Source organism: Acinonyx jubatus, chromosome B2 (assembly GCF_027475565.1).
Source record: "Acinonyx jubatus isolate Ajub_Pintada_27869175 chromosome B2, VMU_Ajub_asm_v1.0, whole genome shotgun sequence".
NCBI classification, from domain to species: Eukaryota; Metazoa; Chordata; class Mammalia; order Carnivora; family Felidae; genus Acinonyx; species Acinonyx jubatus.
The window spans coordinates 34,633,896-34,661,031 of record NC_069385.1 but is presented as its reverse complement, the minus strand read 5'-3'; the positions used below and the strand labels follow the sequence as shown (position 1 = coordinate 34,661,031).

Below are 27,136 nucleotides of genomic sequence, written 5' to 3'. Positions count from 1 at the left end.
CCCTCTGGTGCTTGCTCTAGGGCTTACTCTAGGCTTATGGCTCCCATACTCCCCACCCTGCTCTGCCTTGAAAGCTCTTCCTCTAATTCTTGTCCCCAGATATCAGCAAGGCTCCTGCTCAGGCCTTCACTTTCTACCCTGTGCACCCTCCCTGCACCCCATCCCCTCAGGCAGGTGCTTATCTGTCTTCCTCTCCACTGTAGCCCGGCTCCTGAACACCTGCCTGACATACAGTAAGGTTAGTAATTACACGCAGAATGACTGAGTGACCAAATGGTTATGCTTTTGACATAACTTTATAGAGCCAAGAGATGGGTAGGATTTGAAAATGTTTAGGATTAAACAAAGCATATAAAGATGGCCACCCCCTTCCATTTGGCACACTGGGCAGTTCTTAAAGGAGGAGGGGGGATGTTAGGGACTGCAGGGAGTCCAGCTGCCAAAAGAGGACCCACCCACATTCCATCTTGCCACAAAGGTCCGCGTTTGCAGACCTCAGTGTGGCCCATCAATGCCCCAAGGCAGGTTCACTAAAAGCAGCTGTCACTAGCTCAAATCATAAATGTTGCTCCAGATCAAAAGGACATTTCCAAGGTCTTTCAGACGTCAAAGGCCTAAACTTTTCACATTATGGTTCATTTTCAGTTATGCCAATTTTAGTTAATCACATAAATCACATCCAGGTTTCTTAACACATGACAAAATGTGAGCTTTACAGGCATCAGCCCACTTAATCCTCCCAATGAAGTGAGCACCATTAAATTTAATTTGCAAGTAGAGAGTTAAACAACCCCTCCCAGGGCCACACTGCTAACGAGTGGGAGAGTCGGGATGCAAACCCAGGCAAGTTGTTCCAAGAGCCCAGAGTTTCAGAGTCTCTGTCACCATGACATAGTGCCCCTTGGTTCCACTTGCCCAACACCAATGGCCTGCAAATGGTGTCAACAAAACAAGACCTTCCATGATGAGTGCCATACATCTGCTCAAGGAAGACATAAACATATCTCAAAAGTCAACTAGAGTTAAAAGTTCCAATAAATAAAATACCATTTGACCTAATATTGACAAAAACTGATATAAAACAAACAGAAGCTTTTCTTAAAAAGCCACTCCCTGGGTGGCCCAGTTGGTTGAACATCTGACTTCGGCTCAGGTCATGATATTCCAGCTGGCGAGTTGGAGCCCCACGTCAGGCTTGCTACTGTCAGCAGAGGGTCCACTTCAGATCCTCTGCCCCCCCCCGCCCCTCCCCCACTTGTCCTGTCTCAAAAATAAACATTAAAAAAAAAAAAAGAAAAAAGTCAAGGGAGAATAGTAAAAATAGACAAAATGCAGTATTCTTTGAAAAATTTGCTTTGCTAAAGCAAACATTACGAAACCTGCTTGAAAATTAACAAGTAAATACTCATAAATATAGCTAGTCCTAAAAAGCGGTTTCCTCTGGAAATATTTGTGTATAAGTCAGTCAGCACAACTAACGTTCGCATGTCTCTTCAAATCCCAATGTTTTAAGGAAGACGTAGTTCAAAAAATTGAAATCAGGATTCTGTAAATATTTGAGAGACTCTAACCAGAAGGAGGAGGAACTCCTTAATGAGTCATCCAGTGAATGTGTTCTGATAAAGAAGGATAATGGAATGGAATGGAAGGAATTTTACACTAACAGATCACTTACAAAAATATTAATTCCCTACTACCCTAGCTTCTCCAAAGACCAAAATAAAAGTAAAAAAAAAAGGACTTAAGCAAAACTAAAAATCAAACACGTTCTATAAATATTCTAAATCATATACATTGCCCTTTATACTTTTCAAACAACATAGGAGTTCATCTTATTGGACATTTGATTAAACAGTTGAAAGTGCGTATTATTTGGAAAAGACATAACCTTGCAATAAGCCAAGTTAGACTTCAGTGCTCCCGCCACCAATTGTTAAATGGGTGGGAGAGAACAGAGCCTAACTTTTCCCCTTTTTAAGTTCTGTTTCGGTTTGGTTTGCATTTGAACAGCTTTTTAAAATAAGCATCTACCATCAGCCTTGCACTGAGAGCAGCTTCCCAGTGCTTAAAGCACCAGGTGACCAACCCAACCAAAGCAAACACCCTTCGTACCTCCTCCCCCACCACCATCTTTAGGGGGTCTCTCCTGACCCCATCACACCTCCCTCCATCCAACCCTCTGCCACCCCACCTGTAGTATCTCAACCCTTCTAGGCTAAAGAGGGTGGCTCCCAAAGTAACACTAAGTTAAATTATTCCACACTTAATGATAAAATCCATTAAGGACTGTCCTTTCTCCCTCCTTCCTGCCTTTCTTCCCAGCCCTCAAATCAGGGCTCCCATCTTCCCCAATCAATATAAAGAACCACCCGGCACAGTCAGTAAAGCATGAGACTCTTGATGTCAGGGTCATGATTTCAAGCCCCACACTGGGCATGGAGCCTACTTAAAAAAAGAAAAAAAAAACTGTCTCTAGGACTCTAATTTAGTGGTGAGAAAGAATTTGGAACCAGTATGGGCAATATGGCAGCCAGCAGGGGAAGCACGTGGGGGAAAGACCTGGTCCCCTGGCAACCTACTGTCTTAGCACCTTTTGATCCTGCTTTAGCATAGATTGGGAGTGATCTGTCCTTTTATTCTCTCAACCCACTCAAGTACAGGCCACCAACAACAGGCTGCAAAACTGCAAATATAGAATAAAGTCTCCAAATCAGAATATGCCGCCCCCTGGCCAAGGTCTGGAACCACAGGTCTTGCAACACCCTAATAATTCCTGGGGTTTGAGTCCTCAACGTGAAAATGAGAGGTTTGGACTCAATGTCCCTAAGATTCTTTCCACTCTCACGATCAAGATCCAAGATTCAGTTCAGATCCCCAGGTCACCCCAGAGTAGTCACTGGAGAACTTGCCCGGTTTGCACAACCCTGATGTGTACTCCCAAGTTAAGGACAACATGAGGCTAGTGTGTTAGAGGCTGCTTACTGCTAAAAGGTTACCAATACATCAGTGAACTACAGACAAATCGAAAATGTTTAATGACAGGTCACAGAATATACTTAAAATAATATAATAACACATCTAAAACACAAGTAGCAATTCCCTTTTATCTCTGGAAATGAATTTATTCAATAGAATACTACATAGTGCAGTTGCTATGTGAGGAAAAGTTCTGGTCAGCTTCAGAATTGAATAGAGTACTACAGCCATTCCTTTGATTTTTATTCCCCTCCTCCACATTTGAGGATTTTTAAAACAAATGAAAGAAGGCATTATTTCAGCTTAAGGCATAAGCATAAGTCATATAAGAACAAAGAAGGTTTTATTGTCACATTAAACATGAAGGAGGAAATATGCTTCCTGATAACTAATTTACATTATGCTACTAATTTAGGTTAAGCATTTGCTTTTTGCAAGCTTCTAAGCCAATATTTACAATTTATATCTATGACTAGAGGTAAAAATGTTTGGCTAGTAAGAAGGTCATTAAGGGAAAGAAGATTAAAAAAAAAAAAGCCCTTGAAAAATCAGAACAAAGTACACAGAGAGAAAGGTACTCTGTGCCTCAGTGGTCTATAGAACATTTGCCCTTTCTGCCTATAAAGTGATTTAACATTAACCACATTTCACTCTGGCCCCAGAGTACTAACCTCCTGATAAGGACTCCTTTTTGAAAGCTCTACCCCATGCACACGCATACACAAAAGAATGGGAAACATACTGCCACAGGCCAGTGTCTTGGGCTTTTTGCCGAAGTTTGCTTTCTGCGAGGAGCTGGGAAGGGGCGGGGAGGGGGGGGGAGCTCTAACAACAACAGATTGTACAATGAACAGCCTCCCTGCTTCTTGGCACACTTTCCAACTAGCAGTTCCAGCGGCTGTGCCCTGCGCCCATTCAAGAATTTCATCTCATAGGAAGTGTTACAAATATAGTCATTTGATCTTTCCACATTTGCAAATGCACCTGCTAAGCAACAAGCCTGACAGCCATATCCCCATGTTCCTTCCCATCCATCTTTTTACCAGTAATGGTGGGGGCTATCTCAGACGCGGAATAGGTGAAATAAACGCAAAGTAACAAAACCCCTGCCAAACACTTTTGCGGGTGCAGGAGGTTAGGTTCGACGTGTGCTTGACGCTGTTCCTACCCCCCCCCCCAACTTCCCTGTCACTTTTTTTTTTCTTTTTTCCTGGAGCAGGTAAGGGGTTTTTGTTTTGCTCTCGGGCTTTCGAATGCCAGGGGCTTACCTTGGGGTGGCTTCCTCACCAACCTTGCCATGGTTCCCCCCTACGGCCTGGTCCTTGCCGCTGGGGTGGTAGGCAGTTAGGACAACTCCCTGGGAACTGGACAGCCAGCTCATGGTGACAGAAGGGGCATAATTTCTCGGATCCTGACACGGAGAGGGGGAATGAAGTTCCTCTGGGCAGCTCTGCTCATTAGCATTGGCCGGCTCCTCCTCTCGAGGCCCGGCCAGGGCTGGTGATTCACACGGGAGGGGCGGGGCCTCGCCAGTGAAGCGCTGACTGGCTCTCCAATGAGAAGAGCCGTGACTCAGAGTATTGTTTCAACCCCGGGCAATTCCAGTTCGAGTGGCTTTAGTTAAGGAAGGGCAGAGGGGCTACGCTTTAACTTTTACTGCTCCCTTCCCTGAATTATTCTGATCTGATTAAACTACCAGGTTGTGGACTTTTCTCATCCATGTAAGTACAAGCCGTCAGAAAACAATGTGTTACTACAGAGTTTTTTGGGTTTTTTTTCCTTCCCAATTCCTGTTTCCATCTGATAATTTCTGCTGCTTCATGTAACATGAGTAAGGGCATTTCTTAACCCCTTCACGTTCAACGTTGAAATTAACCATAGCAAAACCCAATGCACCTGGAGCAAAAGTGTGCAATACCGGTAACAAGAAAACCTCTAACTCATGTGTCTGGCTTAAAAAGTCCTCATAAAATGTGTATCCCAGAATGCCATCTTCTTTCAACGTAAAAGCCAATGCCAAATTTACCTCTTGATTTTGTCAAACCACCCTTCGGTACTAGAAAGAGATCTACCAATACTCAGTTACATGTTACTGCTGAGAATAAAAGAAGTACTTACATTTGTTGAGCACCTACCATACGCCAGACCCTCTCTGTGACAACTGTTTCACATGTATTATCTCTTCAATTCATTTCAATTCTTACACACACACACACACACCCTACAAGACAGGCATCATTATCACCCGCATTTTACAAAATTTAAGAGAGGTAAAGCTGAGGGGTTGGGGTAAGTAAGTTCTCTTGGCTAAGAGAACACATGTGTTCTGTGCCAGAAGCTGCATTTGAACAGAATTCTAGACTAAATTCTGTTCTTTTCAACCAGCATGCTGCTTTTTATCTTGTAGATTAGGAAACGAGCTCAAAAGTTCTGAAAATTACAAAGGATGTTTCTGTGTTCTTTCTCCCCCTCCAAAAAGGATTTCTACTCTCTTCTATATACTTAGTAGTCCGAATTGAAGTGGTTTTTGTTGATTGTGATGATCTGTTTATGTATCTAAAATTCCTCATAAGTTTTGTGGGTTTTTTTTGTTGTTGTTGTTGTTTTTACTTCATTGCTCTATAAACAGACTGCTTACACTTTTTCATTATTTAAAGTGATCATGAGGGGCACCTGGGTGGCTCAGATGGTTAAGTGACTGACTTGATTTCCGATCAGGTCATGATCTCAGAGTTCATGAGTTCGAGACCCACATCAGGATCTGCGCTGACAACAGGAAGTCTGCTTGGGATGGTCTTTCTCCTCTCTCTGACCCTCGCCCACTCTTGTTTCTCTCCCTCTCTCTCAAAAAAAAAATCATTTAAAAATTTTATTTTGAAAATCATATAAAAATCATATTAAAAATTGTATAAAAATTTATTTAAAAAATAAAATGATCATGAAAAATACTTCATTCATGCTTACACACTCTTAAAGTGTTCTACATTTTTCAATCCTCTCTTCTGTGTCTACAGTGAACTCTCATTTACAGAAGTCTTCCCCAAAAAAGAGATAATAGGGGTACCTGGGTAGTTCAGTCTGTTAAGTGTCTGACTTTAGATTTCAGCTTAGGTCATGATCTCATGGTTTGCAGGTTCAAGCCCTGCATTGGGCTCCAGGCTGACAATTTGGAGCGTGTTTGGGATTCTCTCTCCCTCTCTCTGATCCTCCCCGCTTGTTTGTTCTCTAAGGAAATCAATAAACTTTAAAGAGAGAGAGAGATTATAGCTGCACCCCTCGCCCTCCACAAGTATTTGTTCAACCTCTGCATTTCTACCTCCATAGGCTCTACCTGCTGTCGTCTTTCTAGACGTTGCCAGAGTCCCTTTCAGACCCTATACTTAGGTGTTAGTTCCAATATTACAACAGCCCTTTCAGCTCCTTCTTTGCCTTCTCTTCTAAATCATTTTGCACATTACAGTTGACCCTTGAACAGCACAGGTTTGAACTGCACGGGTCCACTTGCCAGGTTGTTTTTTTTTTTTTAAATAAATACAGTACAGTAAATATTTTCCTTATGGTGTTTTTAGTCTTTTTTATTGTAGTTGACTCTTCCTTATGATTTCCTTCATTTTATTTTCCCTAGCTTACTTTATTGTAAGAATAGAATAACATAATACATAGAACATATAAAATATATATTAACTATGTTATTGGTGAGGCTTCCAGTCAACAGTAGGCCGGCAGAAGTTTTAGGAGTCAAAGTTATGCATGGATTTCTAACTGCAAGAGTGGGGGTGGGGGCTTATTGCCCCTAAACACACACCCCTGCGGAGTTGTTCAAGGCTTAACTGTAAAATCACATCCAAGCACATGCCTGATAATGTCTCTCCTTGCTTTAAAACGTCCATTGGCTCTCCACAGCTAATAGAACCAGTTCCAAACTCCTGAATGGACCGCTAAACTGTCTCGCTACCTTACCCAAATAAGCCTTTCTCTCTCACCTCCCAGACCCCCCCTTCCCTCTGGTCCCACCATCATCCCTTTCTCTTTCTTCCACATCTAACTGGATCCTTCCACATAGTGGGCCTTTAATTTCATGTGTCCTTAGAAAGATTAAAATTACCACTTTTGATTAAAGCTTTAGTTAACGGTTGATTCCAATGCACATAGCAGCGTGAACGTATGATGACCCATTCACCATGTCAGGGAAAATGAAAAATACAGGAAAAGAGGCAAAAGGTAAGTCAACCGGAATATAGAAGTTTTGTCTTTGTAATGTCCTTATGTATATAAAATATAAGCTAAGAATACAGTACATAATCTAAAAATGATGAATGCTCCCCACAGCCACCCCCTTTTTTTAATGTGTCTGCTCCCAAATGCAAAAATATAGAAATCACTACCTTCTACAATTACGGGTGGTAAGGGCACCTGGGTGGCTCAGTGGGTTAAGCATCCTACTCTTGATTTCAGCTCAGGTCATGATCTCACAGTCCGTGGGATCGAGCCCCACGTGGGGCCAGGCACTGACCGTGCAGAGCCTGCTTGGGATTCTCTCTCTCCCCTCCCCTACTCACACTTGCTCTCTTTCTCTTTCAAAATAAATAAATAAACTTAAAAAATACATATTGGTAGTAGAGCATCCACTCTATCTTTTAGAAATGCTCTTCTTCTGTTTCCCTTGCCATCCCACCCCTCCCTTGCGCTTAATTTTTTGGACCTTCTTTTTATCTTCTTCGCTTTTCTATCTTTTCTTTCTTCCTTTGCTGTGTCACACATACCCACTGATGGCCATGAACACTGCCAACTCTCGTGAGATAATTCACGATAGAAATTTTACCCAGTTTTAACCGAAATGATGATTAAGTTGTATCTTTGCCTAATTATACTCTCTTCCCTTGTTTCATTACAAATAAAATTACAGTATGCAGATTAAACTATAATTATTTTTTAAGTTCGGCATAATCTTTGGGTTCACAACAACCAGGCCTTCTGAAATGTTTGTGAGGCAGGAAATGTGGCACAAATTGATGTACACACAACTTGAATCCCGTTAATTTCACGTCCAGGTACATGGAAATCCTCTCGGCTCCTCCTTTTCTGTCACTAAGCCCTGTTGTTACCAATGTGACGACGTTGCTTGTCACGGGCAGAGAGTGGTACAACTGTGCGCCGCCTCAAATAGAGGCTCACGTAGGTAAAAAATTATTTCCACAATTTTCTTATGACCATCACAGAAACAAACCTTACTCCTGATATGCTCCCTGGAAATGCTGTTCTTATTTCACACCCTAAATCTTACCAAGATTTAACTAGAGTCCTCCCTTATACCACATCACCCTTCCTGCTAGAGAGACAGTTTATGAAAAAAAGAATACTGTTTTAGTCCCTTGCGCCATCACTTTAAACAAACGCTGAGAACCTAATGTCCTTGAAGATGTTAATATTCCAGGCTATTGACTGCATGCCAAACAACTTCCTGTTATGAAACATCTTACCAAGTAATTAATAACATCAAGACAGTTTAGACACTCATTTGATTCACTCCCTTTAAATGGGACACACTAGATGACAGAGGGAGAAAAAGGAAGCTATAATTTATGTACCCAAATAGGTTAAAAATAGGGTGGAGACAGTACTGCAGCCTGTGGCAATTTGACAATCATGTTCAGAAATAATGAAAAAAAATTATATTCAGTGTTTGTAACATCAGAGGATTTACTGACTCGTTTTTATATTTGACTTAAGAGCCTATTTTGTAGTACGGAATTAAAACTGAAAGAGTTTCCATACATTTATCGATTTTTTCTCAATCAGTTTCTATTGCTCTAAATGCACTTAACGAAGGAGAAATGTGTGTACTCAAATCCTGCAGGAGTGCAGAAAACCTGTATTCAGACACAAGGTCATGTGAAAACTGACCTTTCAATTGGCCAAGTAAAATGCAATTTACAATAATATAATAAGAACTTGAATAAATTAACCTCCTGTGAAGTTGAAGTTTCACAGAAGTGATAAAAACTAGATTTACATCGGTAGCATCAATGAGGAGAGTGTACCAATCTCCCCTAGCTGATATTTGACCAAAGTTGTGTATGAATCATTCTTGTGAGCTTGTAAGCAAGGGAGTTCTGTACAGGGGAATCGTTACAGAAAATTCCTGCCTGTGCAGAATCTAAATCTACTTCCTTAAAAATTGCATTTGTTTTTATTAATTCTGCCTCTGGGGCGAGGAGGGGTGGGGATGGGGGGCGCTGGCAAGCCTTGTGCCTCTCTCTGGACAGCTCTAAAACACTCTATATTCTCAAAGTTATTCTACACTGCTCTTCCAGGGAGAAAATATTAGCCATCCCTGGGATAATTTGTAACTGCTATTGCCAGAGGCTAATTTAGGCTTCTTGGTAAACATCTACAGAGAAAAGCTCTCACAGTTAACGAGTTTATTACCAATAAGTAATAATAGCTAATGTTTGAGCGCTCACTCTTGGCAAGACATGATATACCCCGTCTCATTTAATAGTCTCAAAAACTATGAGAGATGGATATTATAATTTATGCCCACTTTAGAGAAAAGGAACATGAGGTCACACAGCCAGGAGGCAGCAGAACATGTAAACCTGGCTTCATATAACCGCTGAGACTGAGCTCTTAAACACTGTAAAGGTCACACCTGTCCTAGAACCAACTCTCTCTTGTTTATGAAAACACCCCCGTGAATAATTAATGAGGTAAAAGAAGCTACGGCAAATCTCAACTGTTTAACCCAACGGAATATTGATGTAAATGCAATGCTACAGAAGTTCAGACAGGCACAAACTCAATAGTTTTCTTTTCTGGCACTCTGAAACTTTTCTGTGTCAAATTACTGGGGGAGCATGGCTTAGTATACATAGGACTATGAGGTCACGGGTATAATACCATCTTATCTAAAATTGTTTCTACTGATAGAAATCAAAGAAAACTACTCTAGTCATTGTGATTACAAACATTTTTTTTTTCTTTTAATATTAGGCAAAGACAGATCGAAGTTTACAGACCTGGCACTCACAGAATTTGTTAGATGCAGGGCTTTGGAAGGGGCCTTGCAAGAACAAGACTCAGAAAGCTTAACTTCATTTGGCTGCACGATAAAGCCACTTCATTTCAAAACTAGCCAGAAGTGGAAATTAGCCAAGAAAGGGTAATGAACCTAACTTTTCTTTTGCTTTTCTCTTTGTGGCTGAATACAATGAGACCCATGTTGCAAATACCTCCAACTGAAAGTATGAAGTTGGGGAGACTGAAGTGCACTCTTTGGCGGGAGGAGGTATGTTCTAGAAAGGTAGTCTTTTGATTATGAATAAAGACTCCATTTGAAACATCTGGAACTGCATCAATACCCAGATTTGCTTTAACACAAAAGCCCTCCTGAAGTAAATTATGAAGAACACTTATTTCCTCGTAAAGTAAAAAACTGCGGAAGACTTGATGAAGCTGAAAATCTAAGGGAAGGGCTGACTTGATTTGTGGCTTGGAGAAAAACAAGGAAATGGCAGCTGTAGTTGTACTGGGGGGAAAAATGGTGGTTATCCACTCCAGAATGAAGGTGGTTCTTCTAATGTTTTAGAGTAGTTCCTGGAATAGTTACACTATTTTTCTTGACCAAAATACTTGATAAAACAGCACAAAGAAATGTCATCAAAGAAGAATTTCTGTTTTGTGAGTCCTTTGGGAAATTGCTAATGCTAGAAATGACTTCAAGAATGACAAAGCATAATTTTACTGGAAAAACCAACCAACCGGCCCTGTACGCTACTTCCAGATGGAGCGCCTAGGATGTTCAAGCAACACCCCTGGGTTTTGCTTCTGTGGTGAAACAATTAGATTCACATGTCACGATAGAAATTAGATTTACATGGTCTCTGCAAATGCGCACACTAGTGGTAAAAACAACCACTCTAGAAGCATGCAAGTTTCATCGTGATGCGAGTTTGGGCCTCAGTCACTAACTTTTCAGAAAGGGGTGCGAAGCAAGAATAGAAAAATATCAGTATGTTTTTGGTTACAGAGCTTGCCCAGTTTTCCAGAGGATGTCGACATATGTCTAATTCTATTTTCTGGAGAAGTTTTACTTTTTAAGAGAAAAAAATAACCCTCAAAATAATTTCAAAGGGGCATTTAATCAGGGAGTTTGGCTCATTTAATAATAATTATACCTGGTCAGTTAAAGGAGTAGATCTTCTCATTTTTTTTTAAGTTTATTTATTTTGAGACACAGCACAAGCAGGGGAGGGGGAGAGAGGGCGGGGCGAGAGAGAATCCCAAGCAGGCTCCACACTGTCAGTGCAGAGCCTGATGTGGGGCTCGAACCCATGAAGCCCTAAGATCATGACCTGGGCTAAAACCAAGAGTCAAACACTTAACCAACTGAGCCACACCAACACCCCTAAATCTTTTCATTTTTTTCAAAATTTTTTAAAGGCTTATTTTTGAGAGACAGAGCACGAGTCGGGAGGAGCAGACACACACACACACACACACACACACACACACACACACACACACACACACACAATCCAAAGCAGGCTCCAGGCTCTGAGCTATCAGCACAGAGCCCGATGCGGGGCTCGAACTCATGGACTGTGAGATCATGACCTGAAGTTGGACACTTAATCAACTGAGCCACCCATGCACCCCTAAATCTTTTCACTTTTAAAGATGAATAAGCAGAGTTGTTTTAGACAAGCAGCCATCATGCTAGAAGAGCTTGGAAAATTAAAAAACTAGACAGATTTTTGAATGCCGTAATTGAATGCTTGTGCAGAGAGGGTCTACAGCTTTTCACCTGCATGCAAAATCTCAGCAGAATCCTTTTTCAAGTCTGCTTCTACTCAGATAATGGGAGAGTGACAGTCCTTGACTTCCTAACATGACTTCAACTGAGGGTCTTAGAAGATTCCAGATAGGCCTGTGTCTAGGAAGTTACATGAATTCTAAAATTCTCCACAGCTACCACTACATACCTCTGGGAATCAGCATTTTCAGGAATTTCAAAATGAAATAAAAATAATTATAACAAAAGAAAAAATGAACATTGGTGTGTGGAAAAACAGCCTTTTATTAAATTTATCTTGGGAGGAATTTATTATGTTTCCTGTTTGACCATGTGGGGTTTCATTTTTGGATTCTTTTTGGGAAGTAATCATTAATATTTTTTTCAAATAAGTCACAGTTCCTGGTTTAAAAAAATGTGCACCATATTTCCTCAGTTTGAGACACGGATTTTTAACATTTTTGAAAATCAATCTGAGTATTTGACATGGTGGCAACACTTTTATTTCCCAAAATTCTATTAACTTCACTTGTTTTACAATAAAGAATCATGAAAATAAAATGTTCAGTCTCTGCAAAATTTTAGTATAATATACTCACTCCATTGGGTATAATCTATTTGCTTCACTGGTTACAATTTACTGTTTTCATCAGAAATTTCTCTATGAAAGAATAAATTTCCAGTGAAATAAGCAAATTTTATTGAAAATTTTGAGTATAATTGTTTGTTTTTTTAACACTTGAGAGAGGGAGAGTGCACGCAAACAGGGTAGGGGCAGAAAGAGGTGGGAAGGGGCAGAAGAGAGAGAGAGAGCGAGAGAGAGCGAGAGAGAGCGAGAGAGAGCGAGAGAGAGCGAGAGAGAGCGAGAGAGAATCCCAAGCAGGTTCTGTGCTGATAGAGCAGAGCCCCACACGGGGCTCAAACTCAAGAATTGTGAGATCATGAACTGAGCTGAAATCAAAAGTCAGACGCTTAACCAACTGAGCCACCCGGGTGCCCCGGGTATAATTGTTTATCCTGTTTATTCTGAACTAGAGTAAGTTTCCACAGATTTTCAATATGTGTCCAGAAAAAAAAAAATGGAGAACCATTACTATAAAGGATTTTCACCCCAATGACCCATACCTCACTCTAATCGACAAAGATCTCCTTACATAATATCCTAGGCCCACACTGTGCTCCTGAAATATTTCCTTATTGCGTCCAGGAGTTCGTTTGTCTTCATTCTATTTAACAATTTGGCTAGCTGGCTTGTTACAAAAGCTCAAAGAACAGAACTATAGTCATGAGAACCGTGGTCTCCTGAAATTTTAAAACTCCAAATTATAAGGTTAATAGGGTCTAAAGGTTATCTGTATCTCATCCAAAGGACTTCTTTTACAGAAGCAGCTGTTCTAAGGAAAGAAAGGTTACGCAAAAGCTGGTCAGGCAGATGCCAGGACTCCAAGATTTGAGGAAATCACTGCGTCCTGGCACCAGAATACTTCCTTGTGGTTCACATTGCTCAAGTTCAGAGGCTGCCTCAGCACACAGTCACTGGCTCAAAGTGTCTACTGTAAGAATGTCTTCAAAATTTCTTTCCTATACTCCACTCCACCCCACCTCCCAGAAAAAAAAAAAAAAAAAACAAACCATAAGATTCTCTACGATTCAAATAGTGAAAAAATTCGAATTTCACTACTTAGGGTAGAAAATATATTATTTTCCATCAACCAGTCTCCCCACTAACTATATTTTTGTATTTTTCTTTAAAAGTCTGGGAGACACATATTTTCCTTTCCCAATAATAAAATTGTATGTTTCATAGCAGATATCACATTCCTGCAGGTAAGGATAAGCAACCATGGGCATAATACAAGTTCTTACAACCATCACCCCTCCACATCAAATACCCATAAACACTGTAGACTAGAAATCTCCGTAAAGAATGGCTTTTGTAATCACAAATTGGCACGAGAGAGAAGAAGAGCAGGAAGAAAAGCACCTCAGAGTGACAAAGGTAGAAGACGCTTTCAGAATTTCCACATACACGTTCGATCACATTGCCTCTTCCTCTTAAACGAAATTAGGTTTTTAAAAATGTTGCTAGAAGGGGAATAGAACTTTCCGAGTCTTGGGTTTAAATCACACGCTGATGTTCTGGAAATGTATCTCACTAGAAATTAGCAAGGATTCAAATCCAGGCAGTAGAGCCACATTTTTGGGTCGTGAAAATGAGACCTACACCGGAATTTTCCTTACTGTGAGTCTGCCCCTGTGAAAAGTAGTACGTGTCTTACCTGCAAAGATCATCAAAATAAAGCTGTGTGAACACATGAATAAATCACTGAGAGAAAACAAAGAGAAATGGGCAGAGCCCTCTAGGAATGGATTTCTTTCAAGAGACGGCCTTTTCAGTACTGCATGCATTATGAGCATTCACATGGTAGAGGGATAGAGAGAGAAACTTGATAGAGTCGCCAAACATAACAAAAATACTTGCAAGGATTGTCATCCAGACCAAACATTCTACCACCTTGATGTGACCTCCAGGCACAAAATGAGCCCTTTGGAGATTCCTCGAATGTCCAAAAGGCAGGTACAAAGCACCAGGAGAGGCCTGCTGGGTACTCTGAAGAACATGAGGAGGCCTGCCTCTAAACCAGCAATATTCTCTCCAACAGCCCGTGGTTTCACCGCTGAAGTCACACGCGGGGTTATATTGCATGGCCACTGGCTCACTTCAAACAGATAACCTGAGGGAGGTGCAGGTAGGTGAGTCAGATCCAACCCAACCCCAGGAGGTTATTTTTAGTTAGGATGAACAAATATATGTGTATTTATAATATGAAGCATTATATAATAAATGCGAAAGTAAACACACACACACACACACACACACACACACAAATGCTAAGGGAACAACCGGGACAATGAAAAGGAGGTAGAGAATTCCAAGATCTATTAAGATTTCAAGTAAGAGGGTGCAGCCAAAGTAAGGCGCATGTGTGATTTTCCCCCAAGCTTTCTGCATGAAACGTTTATTATTTCACAGTTAGAGAAGATGCTAGCAAATACACATCAAGTAGTAACAACCCATTAGGCCTTGAATTAGAGCGGGGAGAGCGGGACTTTCCACAAGCATGAAGACCAAAGCAGGTGAGACTCCAACTGCTTCCACCAAGTCAAAGCGCGTGCACAGCCAAAGCGCTATGCGGAATACAAAATAGGGAGGGGGAGACAGGATAGGGAGAACCAACCTAAACACACGGAAATCCGTGCCAGGTGTTTAAGGACTCCTAGTGCCTTGTAAGTAGTTAGTCTATATTCCACAAACAGCAAGGAATAATCCGACAACTGAGCAAGAGAGGAGCATAATCAACTCTACTAGGAGAAAGAACACTGCGGTGGCTCTAAATAGCAGGGATGGCAGGGAAAAGATGGAGAAGGGAGGTCTGTGTTTAGACCGTATCAACGAGGAGGTGCTGTAATATTCCTGTAAAATCACAGCGGCGGCAGCCCTGGGTGATCTTCATCTATGCTCGCAACCCGCGCAGCAGAGGCCGTGCGCAGACACTGCACAATAGAATTTTTTTTTTTTAACGTTTATTTATTTTTGAGACAGAGAGAGAGACAGAGCATGAACGGGGGAGGAGCAGAGAGAGAGGGAGACACAGAATCGGAAGCAGGCTCCAGGCTCTGAGCCATCAGCCCAGAGCCCGACGCAGGCCTCGAACTCACGGACCGCGAGATCGCTAGATGGTGACCTGACCTGAAGTCGGACGCTTAACCGACTGAGCCACCCAGGCGCCCCCACAATAGAATCTTTAAAGGCCTGGTAGACGTGTGGAGGCGGGAACAGAGGACGGAGGAGTCCGAAGTTACCCCGCCATCTCTAATCCGGATGAACGAAGAGGTCTACCACGTAGTTGAAAACAACCCAAGGACAGGCACTGATGTGTTCCCACGGTGGGAAGGGCTCAAGCGTTATTCAGTGGGTCGTGAAGCACTGGGAGAGGAGGGTAGGTTAACAAAGAGTTTAGGATTCCTAGCCAGCCCTCCCCAAGAGAATTGGTAGTCCCAGGAGGCTCTTCCTGCGCCTGCCTCGCTGATGAGTGTACCATTTACTCCTTTCTCCGGGATCCTGATCTCCCACCCCAGGAGTCCACTTAGATCCAGTAAGCTCAAACTGTTTCAGACAATAAATATTTGTAACCAGGATGAAAGGGATGAAAAGGAAGGGAAGAAGGAAGATGAGAAAGGTGAATTTATGGAGCACCTATTAAGTTTAAACTCCATTTCTCTCAATCCACCCCCCCACCCCCACCCCCGTCTTCCATACAGGGACCCTAAGCTTTGAGATGCCTCAGAGCACTGCCTAATGGGCCAGCCAGCCCTGCTCAGTCTGGAGGCAGACCAGGCTCATTCAGAAACCTGACTGCAGTTTCAATCAACAGGCACCCAGTCATCCCCTCTACATTTGAGTTTGATGTTTTATTACTGAAATAAGCCTGTTTGCTTGTTATTTGATCCATTTGCAACCTAATTAAAAATGGGAACACCAAATAGGAAAAAGAAATGCCGAGGCAAAGGAAAAAAAAAATCCCATAAGTGAAAATTTTCAGGCAAAATCGAGAAAATACAAAAGCAATTTCCACAGCTCCTCTGTGACTCCACCCTGGATTAGGCCTGGAGGCCTAACATCCACTGGAGGTTGGTCTATCACAGGACAGAAATGATAGCTTGCTTTTTTGGTTCTGCACCTAGCCCTGAGGTTTTAGGATTGATCCTTAATTTCAATCCGTCTGCATCATTTTGTTCTACCCAAACAAAAGAATACTATGAATTGATTCATGAATCACAGTATTTTTGAACATTTGGTTTATGCCATCTTGAATTTTCTGTGAACAATGAGACAAGGAAAACATCTGCTCCCAAAAATGCTAGGCCAGGTGATATAATATCCTTTTCCCTCTTCCTTTTCCTCTTCCTTAAATAGAGGCCCATCCTTGTTTACAGGATGAGGGCAAGAGGTAAATTCCTTTCCAAAAAGGATGTCGTGTGCGACATTGTTATTAAGGTGTTGTGTAAAACTGTTACACAGGCTGCCTACAGAAATTTATCAACAAAAGAGTAGCTAAGCTCTCACCTATGTCAGTTGCTACCTGTGAGAAGCCTTAATAGAGCGAGGGGAATAATGGAAAATCAAAGGCTCTGGGGAGGTCTTTCTCTTAACTCACTCATGCTGCTAAGCCTCTGTTTCTAAACCTGGAACATGGAAATTACATATATCCCTACCTGATAGAGCTGTTCTAAGGTACAAATAGGCTGATGGAAGAGGGAGAGGAAAAAAAAAAAAGGAAAGGCATTCAATTAAAGGTGTTCATTGAATTATCTTTAGTGTAGAACCCTAATATGAAGGCTTTATTCCTGTCCTCCAAATGAGAACATTGCAACCCAAACATGAATGTTAGGGCAAGCTCTTTGCTCAGATTAAGAAAAAAAAAAAAAGGCAGAGCCAGGATTGACAATAAAATTCCTCTGATGTAAAAGCCATGCTTTCCCCATTATCCTATCCTTATATAAAGCAGCATATGCATTATGAAGGTGAGATATATATATGTTATAGTTTACCATACATTATAGTTTACCAACCCCTTTTTACACTCACCATCCATTAGTTTGCAAACCACTGGTTAATAAAAATGCTGCTAATAATGTTATTTGTAAGTTGCACCCAGTTTCAGAGATGTTTGAATGTTAATGAAATAGATACACATCTCGGAATGAATGAAATATAGAAATATAATAATCAAGTAGAACCAATTTTTTTAATTTCACTAAAAGGTCACAAATTTGGTTCATTAAAGATTTGCCAGGTATTTCAAATCTTTAATAAGTGATACTGGTATATTCATTTATTCAGTCATTAATTTATATATTTATTTAACTACTGTGTGCTGAGCACTCAGTAGGGCTCAACCCTCAAAGACATGTCACCAAAAAAATAACAAATTACCAAACATGTTACCAGAAAATAGTAATGTTATCAAAAAATAGCAATCAACTGGGACGCCTGGGTGGCTCAGTCAGTTGAGCGTCAGACTTCAACTCAGGTCATGATCTCGTGGTTCGTGAGTTCCAGCCCCACACTGGGCTCACTGCTGTCAACCTGTCAGCGCAGAGTCTGCTTCGGATCCTCTATACCCCTCTCCGTGTCCCTCCCCCACTGGCTCTCTCTCAAAATTAAATATTTATTTAAAAAAATTAGCAATCAAGCAAGTGCTCAGGGTATGGCGATAAAAGATTGTAAATGCAGGCCGGAACCCAAAGCATGGGAAGTCTGCTCTTTCAGGGACGAAAAAAGTCCTCAGGTTCTTCATGGAGAACACAAAGGCTAAGTTACTTGCAAGTAGTTACCTTCTCACCTCTCTGAAAATAGCCAATTTGAGATGCAAAGCTCCCAACTTTAATATGGAAACCCCTCTCTAGGTTTATGTGGTTATCTGTTTATCTTTAAAAAGGTTCATGGCCTTCTAGAGTGACAGAAAAGTCCTTACAATGGGGCATCTTCCAGACTTCACACATCCACACCTATACCCATCACATTCCCTGGCTTGGCTTTGGGGGTCCTGGAAAGACTTTGGGACTGTCCTTCAGCTGACTACTATTTCTGCATTTCTGCTGAGTCAATCCTACTGGATGAGATTCTGGGTTCTCTAGGAGTGCACAGGAGCCCCCCCACCCACCCACCCAAGGAAGTCCCAGAAACCATCTGGGGTCACTTGGTAAGGACATGGCTTACTTCCTTTCGTAGTTCTGTTTCACACCAGCCAGCGAACTTATTATAGTCTGATAGATTTCAGATACAAACATGCATTGGTCAACACCAAAGCCACCTACCTGTCCCGTTAATTGATATGGTAAATTTTAAATGTATTAATAAAAGAGAAATTCCTAAATACCTTTTGATAGTTGTGAAATTCTCTCTTAATTCTTCATTTCCTGGATTAATGTGAGGGTCACGAGATTGGCTCTAGAATACCACTCATGGCATAAATGTCAGTTCATTTGTTTATTGTTCTAGGAGGATGTATTCCTTGGCCACTCATCAGTTTATTCATTCAGCAAATACTTTTGACATGCACTTATTTGTCCCAGGCACTGTATTCCTTGGTAGTCATAAACTGAAGAATGAAATAATGAACTCACAAAAAGCTAATGGGCCCAAATTCTTAGATCCTCAATTGAAAAAAAAATGCATTTATTAAATGCCAATTATATGCTGCTCTGTGCTATTTCATTTGTATACTCTCAGATATCCTCAGTTCTTTGCTTCTATTTGACAAATGAGAAAACAGAAAGATTAGTCAGAAAGATTAAGCAATTTATGAGAGACAGAATCAATGGGGCTCACATTTGAACCTGGGTCTCCTGACTTCAGATCAATCATTACAGCCTTTTTACTAAGGCATGTTGCTCATGGCATCTGTCAAAAGGAATATTTGGGTGCAGTTAGAAGTTCTAATCTCAAGAAGATTTGTGTTTCGTTGGTTTGAGCATTGCTGCGTCATTAAGGGAAACTGGGAGCACAAGTTACTAGAAGCTGAACATAGTATTACAGGTATAATATTCCTAACACGATTAAGTCTTCCAACCCTCATACTTATTTTCATTTGACAAAAGAAATACCATGGATCCATAGTTTAATCACACAAGTGCTCTACACATTCTCTCTGCAGTGAGCTAGTCTTATCCTTTCAAGGGAAAGTTAAGCTATTAATATTTCTCAACTTCACATGTGTAACGTTATAACAGAGTCACTGGAACCTCATAATAATGAATCCTGGGTTCATAACAAAGGATTGCTCCCAAGGTGACTTACTCTTACAGAGGTAATAGTTGGTCCCAATAACTGAATGCCCTTGGATTAGGGTCAGCTATGCAGCAGAGCACTTGCTACTTGCTTGCCTTCTTTTTCTCTCTGCACCCTGTCCCCCTCGAACAGAGATTTGAGGCTGTTCTTGCAGACATTTTAGTTAAATGTATACTGCTAAGACATATATGTAGCCTAGCATTTTACATTACTTTTTAAAATATTTTATTATTTATTTTGAGAGAGAGAGTGACCACAGGTGCAAGCAGGGGAGGAGTTGGGGGGTGGGGAGAGAATCCCAAGCAGGCCCCACACTCAGCACGGAGCCTGACCTCACAATCCATCAGATCATGACCTGAGTGGAAATCAAAAGTCTCTCAACTGATTGAGCCACTCAGGTGCCCCTTACAGCCTAGTATTTTAAAAAGCAAAAGCCTTGGGGCTCCTGGGTAGCTCAGTCGGTTGAGCATCTGGCTTTGGCTCAGGTCATTATCTCATAGTTCATGAGTTCAAGCCCCACATCAGGCTCACTGCTGTCAGAGCAGAGCCTGCTTCAGCTCCTCTTCCCCCCCACCCCACCCCACCCCCGTTTGCACAGTCTCAAAAATAAACATTTTTTTTAAAGCAAAAGCCTTTATTTCTGACAGGGAAGAACTAGTTATTAACTTAGATCTCGTTTGGACATTCTATAGAAAGGCTGAATTACCAAAGTTGGACCAGCACTGCAGTGTATGATCATTTCACCAGGCACATGCTCCCAAAAGATGGCTGGCCCTCGAGTCTACTACTCACCCTGTTCCACCAAAGTTTTTTATATTCCTGACAAGTCTCTGACACACACCCTGTATGATTATATGGTTCTTGAGGTTCTCTCAATATTTGGACATAGTCACTCATTAGTATTTACTGACTGGATAAGCTGAAGTACCCATGTTAAAGCCACTGATCTGGCCAAGTTCACGAGTAAAAGCCTCAAGAGTCTGGCTTCCCCACAGATGGGTGGATACATCAGTGCGAACCTTGAGAATAGCATAATAGAGAAATGCTGTAGATTTGGATCCCTGCTAGAAGTTTCTTGGCTGATAAGATAAATGCCGGAAGTTGGTGGTAAGAATAGGCTCTTCTACTGAACTGTGTTAACACAACCCTGTATCACCTGTGAAGCAACACCGACTATGCACTGTGACACAGGAGGGACAAACCCTCATTTTCACTCTATCCTTCACCATCTTTTTACCTTCCCTCTCCTAAGAAACCAGAATCACTATCACACTACAATTGACTAATTTGTCAATAGTCTCAAATGGTCTTTATCTTCCTGAGCTTCAGGAAACATGATAAAAATGCATGGAGAGAACACAAAGTCTGTAATTCCCCACAGCACAGCGTTAAACTACTACCGGCATCACTAATCAACAACTATAATTAAACCTAATTATAAATTACAAGTATCTAATTTTAGAAGACCTTTGCTTTATAAATCCTAGACATTAGAGTTGTTATTAACTTAGCTACTTGAAATTATTCCAGGGCCAGAAACCCTTCATGCATCCTTGCCTCATGCGTCTGGCTGAGAAACAGTCCTGTAATCAGGATCCTTTCCTCGGGCTTACAGGGGTGAGAGGCAGCGACTTCTTGGTATGAGCGGAGCATCGCTGAGGAGGTTACTGTATGCTACGACCCAAATTTCTCTTCTACTTAGACTTGAAACATCCCTTTAGGTTTTAGATTTTCTTTTCCTCGACCCTGATCCCCTGGTGGTCTTGGTGTGATTTTCAGTCCCAGGAAATGTGATAGATCCAAGCCCCATTAGTTTAACAGAGACCTGACTGCAGGAGAACCTTGAGATGGGAAAGAGATCAGAAAAGGAGGCAACAGGCCTGCTGCTGACTATACACAAATGCATGGCAGAGCGCAGCATACGTAAACCCCTTGCTTTCAGCTTTGAACCACTATCATTTATAGTTCGGTTGGGTTTGAACATTTCCAACTAGAATGGAGACAACTAACGTATTATTTTGCCACATGTAAAGTGCTGGCATGAGAAAGGACGGAGGAACCATTGCAGGTATTTGGGGTGTGAAAGCCCCGTCATGTCTTGCTGAGTTTTCTGACTTGTGAAATGAAGGGTTCCGTGGCACATGGAGACCCTCTGTTCTCCTTCCAGCCCCAACCTGACAGGTCTGTGGCCTATCACTGCATGATGGTATGATGGCTCACACTCCCACACTGGCAGGTTATGCAGATGTGATGGTGACTGTTCCCAACAGATTCAAGGCAGCGTCCAAAACTCCCTGACCTCTCAGGGCTCCTGGGTGGCTCCGTTGGTTAAGCGTCTGACTTCAGCTCAGGTCATGATCTCACGGCCCAGGAGTCGGAGCTCCACGTCGGGCTCTGTGCTGACAGCTCAGAGCCTGGAGTCTGCTTGGGACTCTGTGTCTCCCTCTCTCTCTCTGCCCCTCCCCTGCTCATGCTCTGTCTCTCTCTGTCTCTCAAGGACGAAAACCTCCCTGACCTCTAGAGACACTGGATGGCCAAGACTGATGCAGGCAAAATGGGGGGGGGGGGGGTAGTTTGCTCCTCTAGCCTCCTGCTCCTTGAAAGGCCTTTGTAAGAAAATGCAGATCACTCAAGGGAGCCAGCTTTAGCAAAGTGAGTAGGGTAGCAGCTTTAGCAAAGTGAGTGCCGCTAACTCTTTTGTCTGAAACATGGGTGGGTGGTGGTGGTGGTGACTATTAGCCATTCCTGACAACAGGATGCTGAACACATACCAAATACAATGCCTAGATGGTCTTGCTGTTGAGAGAAAGGTAGCATAGCAGGGACCTGATTTGAACAACAACAAAAAAAAAAGCGAGTATTAGGGTTCATCTTCCTACATAGAGTTAATTTTATCTCCGAGCACAGCAGCAGCACGTATCAGGAGACCGTGGTTTGATCCTGACCTCTCCTAAAAATGCAACTATCACAGCATCCACTATTCCCACTACGCTGCCCACAGTCCCTAGAAAAGGGACAGCCAATCCTCGACGGCCATGTTCTATACCAGCCAGAGCGAATGATTAATCCAAGGGGATCAGTGTTAAAAAGAACAGTGGCTTCAGGGGATCTAGTATAATGAAGGGGTTAGGGAACATAGGCCCTCAGGTCCCTCCCACCTTTAGAGATTCTGGGAGAATATAAATCCTCTAAATAGTACCATTTATTCTGTTTGCTTACTGTGTGCCACGACATACTAAGTGCTTTTCATACATCATCTACTTAATTTTTTACAACAGTACATGAGATTATCCCACTTTATGGATTAAAAAAAAAGAACCTTAAGACTCAAGGCGTTTACAAAGGATTCCGTCTCCCTTATACCTTTTAAAGTCTTTTTAGTTAAAAAGGGTACTTGTTTAAAAATCACAAATCCACAGAGGTCAAACCAAACAAAATCACATACAACCTGACTGAAGAGAAAATGAAATAGTATTTTTGTAACCACTCTATTTCATCAACCGATGACTTTTTTCACTCTGCTTTTTAAACTGCCAAATCAAGTGAATAGATTCATTATTTTAAACACAATGTTACATAAATCTCAATGATTCCTCTGACAAACGTCTAAAAAGATGTATGGCCATGATACGCTGGTACTGAAATGAAAGCAGCCTTAAAGAAACTAATCTGTATCTGGGTCTTAGTGTTAAAAATACCTTCGCCAGGGGTGATTCCACTTCGGAGCTAAAGGTTTTTCATCCACCTGTCATTTCCATCAGGCATTAGCATGATAAGGCACTATTTTTACCAGTTACCATCATGAGGTGAACTGTTAGCTTTAATTTGGTTGCCACCTGCTGGCTGAAAGACAAAATCTTCCCTCTGCAGCAAAACCAGCTTGGTAACTCTGGACAAATGTAAACAAATTCTCCATCATTAACAAAGCAAGTTTGGATGACATCAGGTTATCTTCTACAGGGGAAGGGAACGAATATTTAGTGTGTCCACTTTGTGCAAGATGCTTTAGATATATTATTACATCTAATGAGCCCCCAACCATGTGGCTGATCTAAGTATCAACACCACGACTGTAAGACAAACAACTGACTTCAGATTCCACGGCTCAGTCTTCAGCTTTTCCTCCCACTATTCCATGTTTCTTCTCTGCGGTGGTACACATCCAAGTGATCTCCTACTATATAGAAAATTCGGAGGAGTTGAGGCTTAAGAAACAGTTACAACTCAATGCCTAGAGTCACAAAGCGTTCATGATACTTCACAAGTTGAGAAGAGACAAGCCAGATGAATTTGGGAGACCCACCAATGATTAGTCAAAGTAAGGCATTAGAATGACCATACTGTGAGAGTCATCAATAAAAGCAATTCCAGGAAATCGGGGGAAAAAATGAAATTTTACTCAGAATTTCACTTAGTCCTTTAGTAAGAAAATTGAAATACGGAGGGTTGGGTAAATTATCTGGTCCATTTAGGAAACACTCACCTGCATATCCATCTACTCATGGCCACCTTGCACTGTAGGACACATGCAGCCTGGCTCCCAGCCTCAAGGAGCTCACTATCTAGTTGGCCAATATAAAGTTTCTGTATGCAGAGCCCCTTTCTCATCTACCATCTCATTTGTCTCCGAGAGGGATTATCTTTGAAAATAACAATGCACAGAGTGTTTGAGTGCTGCATTCCAGGCAATGGTCTAACTTCACATATGTTAATCAACTTAATCTTCATATAATGGTCTGAGATAACTGGTATCTTTAATCTCTCTTCTGAGGCAGGGAACAATTTGCCTAAAATCACACAAATTTCTTAAGTAACAGAACAGCGCTCAAACCCAGGCACTGTGACCCATAGTAATATATTTAAAGACTAGGCTACGTAGCCTCTAAGGGAAGTACAGTCATCCTGGGTTCAAGAACAGGAAAATAAAGTTCAGATGGCTTATCAGATGTTGCACAGTTAAGCCACCAGAAGTGGTACTTGCTCTCCAACCATCAGTCCAGAAGAATAATGATACAACAAAGCATGAAGAATATTCACCCACATCGCCTCAAGTAGTTCAAGGTCAGATTTGGGAAACAAAACCTATAGGCAGTGAGGACTATGGAGTGGGCCTATTCCAAATGAGGCTGGTTGGAGGCTATGAGTTACTTCCCATCAGGCTGTGAACTCCTCACTCCTCCTCTATCTTGGAAGCCCAGAAGGGCCCGGCCCAAAGTAACATCATAGGGAGAAATGATTAACTGGACATCTCAGAGACCCTATGCTCTGAGGAAGCATGTGAACTCCCATCTACATGGTTTATCATACTACAGTGATCACCATCTTCGGGGGACAAATTTAAGGGGCAGCTTTATGTTCTGGAGTCAAATGGAAAAACGAGAATTACAATCTCCAAACACCACTCTGAAAGTACACAAAATCATGCCTACATAAAATCGTTATCCTCAGATGAAATTTTGCTTAGAAGTTTCGGGAGGAATCACATTATTTAATAACCATTTCGCACATTCATTTAATACTGCTATAATTGGAAGATATAGTTATAACTAGTATTTACCACCAATCAAAATATTGACACTGAAAGCAGTGCATATAATGAGATATACAGACAAATCTGGAAAGTAACCTGTCCAGAATTAGAAAGCAAATCATGACTAACGGTTTTACCAATAAGTATACCTAAAGGAATTTGACAAATGTTTCTTCTATGATTTTTTTTAAATTTTTTTTTAAGTAGACTCCATATCCAACGTGGGGCTTGAACTCATGACCCTGAGATCAAGAATCACATGCTCTACCAAATGAGCCAGCCAGACACCCCTCTTGATTCTTTTTATTCAATTTCTCAGGGCATTAATGCTTGCATGGCTGTATGCTTTCTTCTCTCCATCCCTGCCACCACCATAGAATGATGTGTTTGTTTTCCTTTATGAGGGCTCTGGGAAGAAGGCAAAGAGAAAGGCAAATAGGGGAATAACATACACTAGTAAATGTAGGTGATTCCATTGAGAATTTTACAAGTGAGCTACAATTTTCATTGTTCAAAAAATCTTTATGATCATTGCCAATAGCTTGAAGATAGATATATCATGCTATGTCCCCAAGCTAAATAAACTGTATTTTTTTAAGTCCTAAAACCACACTTAAAGAAAAATGTGTATCTAGAGATGATGATTGGGATAGTATAAAAATCCCAAAATGACATAAGAAAAAGGAAGTAGACATGTTTGTTCTTAAAAGGAAAAAATATTCAGAAATAATAATAGCAAACACTTATTGAATATATATTATAGACCAGGCATTGTGCTAAATAGTTTATATGCATTATCTTATTTAATCCTTACAGCTACCATATGAGGTACTCCATTTTACAAAGAAACGGATGATTAGAAATTCTCACCCGTGGGACGTCTGGGTGGCTCAGTCGGTTAAGTGTCCTACTTTGGCTCAGGTCAGCATCTCATGGTCGACGGGTTCGAGCCCTGTGTCGGGCTCTGTGCTGACAGCTCAGAGCCTGGAGCCTGCTTCAGATTCTGTGTCTCCCTCTCTCTCTGCCCCTCCCCTGCTCATGCTCTGTCTCTCTCTCTTTCTCTCTCTCTCAAAAATAAACGTTAAAAAAAATTAGAAATACCCAAGATCACAAACTGACAAATAGGGAAAGTAAAACCTCTCTGTAAGTCTGTCCTACATGAAAGTCTAACACCTCTTGCAGGTTGCTATGGTGACTGTAGTGTAAGAGACAGGGACCCACCCAATCACTCTGGTGGAGGATGTGGCTCTGGTGCCACTGCGGCCACCACCTGGGAATATGACTTTAGGTAAATATCACTTCACTACATGACTGTTCTGTCATCTACAAGAATTGGGATGGTTGCTAAAGTTTCTTTTACTCAAATTCTGTAACTCCAAATATTTGAAAGTATATTGAACAGAGTGAATTTTGTGTTGATCTAAACGGCAGAACCAGAATAAATGGGATTACACAAAGACTGTCTAGAATGTATGGACTTTTCTGGCACTGTTCCAGAATAAAACGGAATGGAGAATCTCAGAATTAGAGAATATGTAAATGGAAATACAGATGTCAAACTTATTCAATGTTGAATACATCTACATTTTAGCAATAGTCTTTTATTTCCTAAAAATGGTAAAATAGAACCAAAAGTAGAATCTGAATTCAGCTATTATAATATAAAACTCTAAAATTACCTTTTAACTGTGTACCTTTTAACTGTTATTTGTCCCCCCAAATTCAAGGCAGTATCTTTTTTTAAATTTTATTTTTAAGTAATCTTTACACCTGAAGTGGGGCTTGAACTCACAACCCCAACATCAAGAGTCGCATGTGCCATGGACTGAGCCAGCCAGATGCCCCAACGCAGTGTCTTTCAAAAAAAAAAAAAAAAAAAAAAAAAGAAAAGAAAGTTCAATGTCAAATTCCGAATCCCCTAAATGGTAAAATATTTCAGTAATTTGAATTAGTTTAAGTATAATTTGACAGTGCTAATGAA

At 41.3% G+C, this 27,136-nt stretch overlaps 1 protein-coding gene across 5 annotated transcripts in view; it reads right to left on the bottom strand.

Moving 5' to 3' along the window:
- The window catches only part of ARHGAP18 (Rho GTPase activating protein 18), a 191,772-nt gene that overhangs the window by 117,778 nt on the left and 46,858 nt on the right, over positions 1–27,136 (bottom strand). Inside the window, exon 1 of one of the 5 annotated variants that reach the window (XM_015072776.3) lies at positions 4,245–4,457. The exons of 3 other annotated variants lie outside the window; for them this stretch is intronic. In XM_015072776.3, coding sequence (XP_014928262.1) covers positions 4,245–4,357 — 113 coding nt within the window. In that variant the 5' untranslated portion in view covers positions 4,358–4,457. Of the gene's footprint in view, positions 1–4,244; positions 4,458–27,136 lie in introns of those variants that run through there. One more of the 5 variants, XM_053222252.1, reaches the window with a different exon arrangement.